At 47.6% G+C, this 9,015-nt stretch overlaps 1 protein-coding gene across 2 annotated transcripts; it reads left to right on the forward strand.

The window, feature by feature from the left end:
• Nucleotides 1–228: 228 nt before the first annotated feature.
• On the forward strand, nt 229–8,264 carry amotl2a (angiomotin like 2a). Of its 2 annotated transcripts, none has more exons than XM_056415327.1 (11): nt 229–471; nt 1,159–1,941; nt 2,083–2,236; nt 2,765–2,909; nt 3,000–3,092; nt 4,526–4,821; nt 5,210–5,400; nt 5,485–5,586; nt 5,663–5,823; nt 6,121–6,288; nt 6,517–8,264. In XM_056415327.1, the coding sequence occupies exons 2-11, from the start codon at nt 1,226–1,228 to the stop codon at nt 6,591–6,593; spliced, it is 2,103 nt and encodes a 700-aa protein (XP_056271302.1). In that variant the 5' UTR covers nt 229–471; nt 1,159–1,225; the 3' UTR covers nt 6,594–8,264. The 2 variants fall into 2 exon arrangements, with proteins under 2 accessions (XP_056271302.1, XP_056271303.1); XM_056415328.1 differs by having other exon boundaries at nt 2,086–2,236.
• The last annotated feature ends 751 nt before the right edge of the window (nt 8,265–9,015 follow it).

The following is a 9,015-nucleotide window of genomic DNA, read 5'->3' on the forward strand; positions in this document are numbered from 1 at the left end:
TAACCTTACGCGCAGGAGCAGCGGCGACTTTAAATTCCTGCAAAACCACTAAACATCAACGAGCTCTTTTACGTGATACAAGCAGCCAGCTGAGATAGTACGCTGTGGCTCAGAATCCAATTTTTTTGTTTTATTGCTCCCTCCCTCCCCCTCTCCTTTCCACTCCTCCTCCCCTGTGCTCCGCTTTTGATCCCACAGGGACTTGGAGCCTTTACATTCCAGTCATTCCAGCCGCAGCGAACAATCGGCTCTCAGTTATTTATTCGTGCAGCTCGCAGCGTCGGTCCGCTCAGTCTGCTGCTGGCCGCCGGTGCGCTCACACACACACGCACACACACGCATTACGCTACGTTACGTTTCATCGAGGAAAGCGGAGGAAAAGGAACTTGTGGACATTGTTGAGCTGAGCGCGGACTACTTTGGAGATCACGCCGTCGTTTCCCGTTTCTCGTGCGATGAGACGATCGCTTGGTGAGTTTCTCCGCGTTTGTTCCTCTGTGGTCGTCGGGCGGCGGAGAGCCGGAGCACCAGAAGCCTCGTCGCGCGGCTCGTCGCGCGGCTTTCACTGGCGGATTAATCGTGCGATTTTTTTGGTGTTTTTTTTGTTGGAAAGTTGTGTTCAAATCCCGATGGGAAAAAAGTAGTTACTTTTGTCTAGTGAAGAGCGCTAAGGTGACTGAACCGGATCGTCATTTTTACGCATATTCAACATTTAAAATAAAGTGATTCCCTTCCCTCCATATTTCACATATTCCAGCATGTTACCTGTAGGTTCATAAAGTCTTGGTTTACACATCTTTTTTTTTTCAACTTTGGGTCCATCCGTCTGTTTGTCTGTGGGAAGTCCGTGTTGTTTATGAGTGACTGTGTTGGTATTACACTTGTGTCTGGCTGGAGAAAGCCATACCTTCTTTTTTTTTAAGTGTGTGTGCAATCAAACTGGATCTGCACTGACATCACTGCCAGGGGTATTTCCAGCAGCAGCTCATGCACTTAACAGCTAAAGTCAGCGTGTAATAGAAGATGTTGGCTCCTGCCTGTGGATCACGACTGAAATATGTACCATTAGTAGTAGTTTTGAGGATAATCATAGGGTTGAGGAGGAAGCCTAAAAAGAATACTGATCTGATGAGATGTATGTTATTGTCTTTCCCTCAGGTTTGTGACGTGCCCTTAAACTGCCACCTCTAGGCTGCTTCTTCTTGCCCATTTCCCACTGATTGACATGAGAACCGCTGAAGGCTCATCTGGAACGGTCCTGCACCGTCTCATCCAAGAGCAGCTCCGCTACGGCAACCTGACGGACACGCGTACGCTCCTGGCTATCCAGCAGCAGGCTTTGCGTGGAGGCAGTAGCGGCGGCGGGGGTACCGGCAGTCCTCGCTCCTCTCTGGAGAGCTTGACTCAGGAGGAGCCCCAGTACATGCAGATGTCCACACGCCAGGAGCCCCAGGGCCAGGAGCACCAGGGGGACTGCTTGCACACCGAGAGTCAGGTCTGCCGCCTGTACCAGCTTCATGGAGAGGAGCTGCCCACGTACGAGGAGGCGAAGGCTCACTCCCAGTACCTGATCTCCCAGAAGGGGCAGGAGGTTCCCGCCGTGGACATCATGGGGAGTTGCGGCGAGGGGCATTGGGATTTGAAAAGGGAGCACGCTCGCTCCCTCAGCGAGAGGCTCATGCAGCTCTCTCTGGAGAGGAACGGCCTCAGAGACAGTCTGGCCATGAGCTCTTCAAGCAGCTATCCACAGCTGCATGACGAAATGGCCAATGCCGCGGTGGCCGACAGGCAGGTGGTCCAACAGTGCGTGGACCAGCGCGGGCCGCCCCCGGGCTACCCTCTGTTCGCCAGACTTCCTGGATACATGCTCAGCCACTCCCAGGAGCACGGGCAGTACTACAGAGACCCTCCCCCCCCCTTCTACTCCCACCAGCATCACAGGTAACCACGAAGGATGGTGGCGGATTTGTTTTGAATGCCAGAAAAAACGCAGCCAAGCAAAAATTACTTTGTGAAAGCGATCCGAAGGCCTCGCAGGTTTTGACCCATCAGCGTTGTAATGAGTTCCCCGTGTCTCTTCAGCAGGTACCCGTCGGCTCAGTCCCAGGGAGCCCCTAACGGCATCGTCGCAGCCCCCGGCAACGGCATGGCTCAGGCCGACGTGTTGGTCCGGGAGAATGAGCGGCTCAGGAAGGAGCTGGAGGCCCACGCTGAGAAGGCGGCCAGGCTGCAGAAGGTGAGGGAACAAGGCGGTTGGGATCAAACGCAGCTGTTGGCTCCCAGAGGGTGTGGAAATCGTAAAAAACAAACAATACTTTCCCTGCCAGTACATGTCGGGGGTGATGAGCTGTCTGGCAGGTGGAGGACATTAACAGGAGAGAGCCCAGTGGTTGGTTCACAATCAGGAGAAGGCTTTTATTTTTCTAATCATATTTATTGTAATGGATTGTAAACTTTTCAGAAATGTGCTCTAGGTGTTGGGATTTTTCTCTCCTCTTTTTGTCTTTTGAAAGGAGATAAATTCCTTCGACACTCGGGGACTCGCATGTGTTTGCTGAGGAATGTTGATTCCTGCTTGCGCAAAGAGTTAAAAAGCCATTTGCCTGTCAGCAGTCATAGAGGGAAAAGAAAAAAAAGGGCGTCATTTGTACAGATGACTAATTCGCCGAATTAATATGAACAACTAAAACATGAACCACATTCCAGACAATGAATGTGGATGCCTCTCCCAAGGACTAATCACCTTCCTTGCGTTTTTCCCCAGTTGGAGCTGGAGATCCAAAGGATATCTGAAGCGTATGAGACTCTGATGAAAGGCTCTGCCAAGCGGGAGACTCTGGAGAAAACAATGAGGAATAAATTAGAGGCCGAGATTAAGAGGATGCACGACTTCAACCGGGATCTGAGAGGTGCGGGCCGTTCATGTGTCAGTTACTCGCTGCCGGCCTATTAAATGTAACCCAGTGTGTGTAACCGATTGTTTGTTTCCCTTTGTGCAGATCAGCTCGACTCAGCCACCAGACAGCGGGCGGCCAGGGAGGCCGAGTGTTCGGACCAGAGACAGCATGTCTTTGTTAAGCTGCTGGAGCAAAGTGAGTTCTCTTAAAAATAATTCTGACATCTGTCTTCTCAAAACGTGTCTCGTGACAGAAGGATCTATTTAAAAAGAAAAAAGTTCTATGATTTGATAAATCGCCATGCGGTCCTGCGCAGAAGCGTAATATCACACTGGTTCCCTCAGGCTGAGGTGGCTGACCCCCCCCCCCCTACACACACACACATACCGCATCTCGGGACTCAAATGGCTCTATCATCAATGTTAAGATTCTTGACACTTGGGCGCCAGCCATTTTACACAGCTTTAGTAAATGTGGGCTGAATTCCAGGGATTTCTTTTTTAGGTATTTCAGGCTGTCTCTGTATTATGAGTGCCCCCCCACCCCATCACTGCTGACTTCCCTCCTCAAGGTGAACTAATGAGTCTGGGGCTCCGGGGCGTTCCGGCCCACCTCAGATGACCCCTGGCCAGCTCGCTCTTCTTGTTTGGGCATTTCTTTACCTCCATGGTCTTACCGTGGTCTTTATTCCTTCCCCTGTCCGGTGCAGGGATGTGCTGCCAAGTAAACCAAGCCATCCCTTATTTACTCATCTTTGTTTTTTATTTGCCAAATACCATTCTCATTTGGATGCATTTGTGAATGATTTTTCTGCCAATTTTGTAAATAATTTTTGCGTCCTTCGACATATCAGCCAGTAAGATTTAATGCTGTAATTGCTATACATTACCTTGCTGCTGGGATGACGGTTGCTCTTCCCTGGGTATTTTAAACAGCCATTTGACTGTGTTGAGCCTGAAGATCAAGATCGATTGTCCGTCTGGTCTTCCTGCAAAGCGTTATCTAGCAACACCAGGGGCAAAGCCGTGATTACGTCTCAATAGGGGGATGTGTCCTGGATATATGTTTTTTTGTTGCAAGGACCTTTTGATTTATATTTGGAGCTGCTTGTTTACTTCATGTCCCTAGAAGCATTCCAGAGCTTTCCCCCAGTACAAAGCTATGCCTGTGTGCGTAAGTGGATAAGAGGAAGTCTGCATTCCCTCCACAGGCATGCACTCGTGTTGTGTAATCAACCCCCTCTTTAAAGTGGCACAACAGATCAACTGGCTTTCTCCTCATTACAACACAGACTGACTTTTAATTCACAAATAAGATTAAATTCATGATAATTGCGTGTTTACAGTACAGAAAAGTGGTTGTGATTCATTTTTATTGAGTAAGACATGGTGACAAATTGTATGTAGTTGAACCGCATGCCCAAAAAGAGACGAACAAACCCGACTGTCTCTTTTTGTGCCACGTTCAATTCACTCACTCACAGAGCCACTGTTTATATATACAGTACACCCTTCTTTGGCATTCATCTGACCTCTTCTACGAGGAAAATAGTCCCCCCCAACCTCATATATTCCAGGATCATGTCACTGTTACTTACCCCCTTTTGTGTTTTGTTTTGTGTGTCTTAGATGAAGAGCAGCAACAGGAGCGCGAACAACTAGAGAGGCAGATACAGCAGCTGCGCGTCTCCGGGGAGGACGGCCAGCGGCGACGGGAGCAGCTGGAGCAGGCGCTGGCCTCGACGCAGGCCCGCAACCGGCAGCTGGAGGAGGAGCTGCAGAGGAAGAGGGCCTACGTCGCGAAGGTGGAGCGGCTGCAGAGCGCGCTGGCTCAGCTGCAGGCGGCGTGCGAGAAGAGGGAGGAGCTGGAGATGCGACTGCGCACGCGACTGGAGCAGGAACTGAAAAGCCTTCGGGCACAGCAGGTGAGGGGAGGAAGTCGTCACATGTTTATGTTTTCTGTCGCTCAAAGGAACATTTAAACGCTTTGGAAGACAACCACTTACTTTCTTGTCGAGCGTTAGGCGAGAAGATTGATACGACTCGCAGGTGTGTGAGCCGGGTGTTGATTAATGAGGGGGAAAACCTGAAGGTCACTAATTGACATTGAATATCTGGTTGATTTAATCCATATGCTAGCAGTGTCCCCTGATGTTCAGTCTTTATGCTAAGCTAATGAGTGAGTTGTGTCATTTTTCTTCTTCTGACTCTCGCCAAGAAAGCAACGAAAAGTATTTAGCAAAATATCAAACTATTAATTGATATCAACGGTGTTTGTTCCCTAATGTTGACGACAGCCGTCTTTTATCTCAGTCTCGGAGACAGGCAGCTGACCCCACGGCTTCAGAACCGAGCTGCTCCACGCTGCAGCAGCAGCTGAGGGAGAAAGAGGAGCGCGTTCTGGCCCTGGAGGCCGACATCACCAAGTGGGAGCAGAAGTACCTGGAGGAGAGCACCATGAGGCAGTTTGCAATGGACGCAGCGGCCACTGCTGCGGCACAGAGGTACGGCAAAACGTGGAACGTCGATTTCATTCAAGTTTGTCTGAAGTTTTTTATATTTATAACACTCTTCTATTTTCTTTGCAGAGATACAACCATCATCAATCACTCGCCTCGACATTCACCAAACAGCAGTTTCAATGACGACCTGCCTTTGGCGAGTCATAGGCATCAGGAGATGGAGAACAGGTCGACGTCTGCCCTCGTTAGACACCGGCTGCTTCTTTTTAGTCGGGTTTCTGATCTCACCTTCCATGTGTTTTAGGATTCGCGCGCTTCACGCTCAGCTCCTGGAGAAGGATGCCGTGATCAAAGTCATCCAGCAGCGCTCCAGATTGGAGCAGGGCAAGTTGGACAAACAGGGGCTTCGTCTCGCCAGGTCCGTTCCCTCTATCAACACCGTGACCAGCAGCACCGAGAGTAAAGGTGAGTGCGAGACGTTTGCCCCGTGCGCGCTTCATCCAATAGCCGAGACATTTAGAATCCACAATGACACATGCTATCAAGCGACAACTGGCAAACCGGTTAGACAGAATGTGCACATCCTAAAAAGAAACGACCTTTCCCGTCCCTCGAAGGGACAACGTGTTTTTAAAATTGGAATGCATATCGTCTCTCACTCCAGAATAGCCCGATCCAGAATAGTCATGGGAAGAACCCGACGGGGCAGATGTTCAGGAGCGAGTAAATGAAGTAGCGTCCTTTCTTTGTCCGCATTTGTAGGAAAGAGCCTCTCGGATGACCAGACAGGCGCCGCTGCGCTGCAGCCCCGGCCCCTCAAGGGGCCCAGGGCTCCGGGCCGAGACTCCAGCACCCAAAGTGACGAGGCCCTGCTGGAGCCTGAGTTCACGGGAGAACCGATGTCTGAAGGGATCTCAGCAGCTACAACTGGTGGGTTTATTGGCATTCGACACCCAATCACCACCACACAAACAACTGTTCATTCTAACAGGCAGCCCTTTGATCCGTGTCCTATTTGACCACTATTTAAAGGATCAGGACACACTGAGGATGCACTGTTGTCGCTAATGACTATATATTAGACAAGGCCACGTGCAGCTTTGATCATGAGCAGAACACGGTTGTTTTTGTAATCCGCACATTTTATCTTCCCTGTAGACGCCTCGAAGGAGCCGCTCAAGACATTCAAGAGCATCAGCAGCTCAGAGGCAGAGCTGGTTGAAATCCTCATTTGAGCAGTTTTCAAGCCGACTCGAACATGCAGAGTCCAGGATCTTTGGCGAGGAGAGCTGAGCTTTCCTCGATTCACAAACTCTGACATTTGCCGCAAGTCTGAATTTCCCAAGGTACCTGGACATATTCTGCACTGTGATAGGAACTTTTTTGTTATCTTTTTTGCATGTGACTTTGTTTTTTGTTCTATGTTTTGTATTTATATTTGTAAACGCTGCTCATATTGTGATGTTACTTTGAATGTTTGAGAGGTGAGAAGAACCAGAATCACTTGCTTTGCTCCGCTCCACTTAAATTATATAAAGTTATACTCTCCTATCTGGATTATGTGTGCAACCCTTCTATGTTTGGTCGGGTTTATTTTGAAGTTCCAGTAGCGAGCCAGTTACCGTGTCCTCTGAAAGTAATATTTCTAATATAAGCATCCTCTGCGTGTCCATGCCATGTTTGGGGATTATGCTGTGTAACAGAACGACTCAAACCTAAATTCCCAGTTGCTCTTCTCTTTTAAAATACATTCGGGGGCCCTGCTCACGCCTCAGAGGAAGATTTAGAAACTATCAAACTCCTTTAAAAAAAACCCTGAGTGGATTGACTGGCATTTCACGGGGGTCTAATTTTTCCAGATCCCGGGTTAATGTTCGGGGGCCTCACATGGCGACTGCCCAGCATTTCAGCTCCCCTCCGCTGACACGCCGGAGCTAATCTTCTCACATTCCCTCGCTGAGGGAATGCTCCCTTTAAAGAAAAAGGCTATCTAAAGTCTGACCCCTCGCCCTTGTTAAAATGGCACGCATTCTCCACATGATTCTCTTTCTAGGTCCGTGTATTTCGTCTGAGTCGGTGGTAGCTGGTTCTGCCGCGAAACGGTCAACTATAATTGGCCTGCATTTGCTACTCTATTTGTTGTCCCCATCACTGCTCAAGTATCCCACATATCTGAGTTGACTGTGTCCTTACCATGGAATCTTCTATTTATTTCTCCTTGCGCAGTGTCGGATCACTGAACACTGCTGAATGTAGACTCCTGTTTCCCCTTTTTGTATTTAACTGGAATGTGCCACAACTCATCTTTGGAGGGGGAATACCGCTATTCTAATATCTTATATTAGAGTTGTCAGGTTCCGTCTAGACAACATTATTTACGGGAGTAATGTTTGAAGTTCCACAAACAGCGCGTGAAATCTGACATTTGACTGGTATTCCCCTTCAAATGTATTCTCCACATTTCCCATCGCAATGCGTTTGCTGGTCAATGCACTGTGACAGTTTAAGTTAATGTTCCTTCATTTTTTTCCCATATTGAATTTGGAATGTGTTTACATGAATGGCTATTTGAAGTGAGAGAAGTTAATATATTTTGTAGTTTTTTTTTTTCATTCATATACTTTATCCCGTTTGTTTTCTGGTGCCAAAGATGTACTCTACTTTTAAGTTATAATCGATGACAAATACAAAAGGGCCTGTTTAGGTGCCTTGCTTCAGCTGGTTGACCCATTTTGATGTTGCTGTGAATTTTTGTAAAGGAAACATTTGCATGTATGCCTTAACATTTCACTGTAATAAATTAAAATTCTTAATATATGTCTGATAAAAGGCTTTCTGTTATGATTTGTTGCACTGGTTTCAATACAGTTTGCATGGGATTGATTACAAAAAGCCTTCAAAACGACTGAGATCATCAGATGATTATTTAAAGACCCGCCCCTCCCCCATCCAATACAATCACGGTTTGTTCATTCAATACCACTATTAGTTTGAATTAGCCCGTATCATCTTTGTAGGGAGTGGGTCGTCATCACGGTGTCTGCCATGTCGCGCCATCATATTTCTACAGTGGCCCAGAAGGGACAAACCAAACACTGCCACGAGAGTCATCTGCATGTTTACGTTACCTGTGATCCAAAGCAGAGGGTATTCACCATGACATGCCACATGTTCTTTTGAGAATATATTTGCCTTGGAGCAAGATCTAACAAGTTTGCTCTTTTATTCCTAACATCTAAGGGCTCTATCCAAATATCAGCCTCAGTATTCATAACTTCAGAGTTCAGTTAATCCAAAACAAATCTGTTGTCTGACTTCTGAAAATTCAAATAAACTGTACAATTGTAAATGTAATGCATGTTAGATGTAACTGAACTGAATGTAACTTTGAGATAACGCATGGCCGGAGCTAAAACAAGTCACAAATTGAGCGCGCTAATTAATGTAAAGTTTGTAAGCTACACTGCTTTCTAAAGTTAGCTAACGTTAGCTAACATTAGCCACGATGAGCAACTGGCCATACCAGACCGAGTAAGGCTTCTTTTCACGGAAGAAGACTTAAGTCTTAAGAATAGCATTAGCATGAAACATCGCTAATGTAGCTTCAGTGTGCAGCCTTCTTTGGGACAGCACCTGCTAGCAACAGTTTTTAGACGT

The sequence above is a fragment of the Pseudoliparis swirei genome, chromosome 5 (assembly GCF_029220125.1).
Source record: "Pseudoliparis swirei isolate HS2019 ecotype Mariana Trench chromosome 5, NWPU_hadal_v1, whole genome shotgun sequence".
Lineage (NCBI taxonomy): Eukaryota > Metazoa > Chordata > Actinopteri > Perciformes > Liparidae > Pseudoliparis > Pseudoliparis swirei.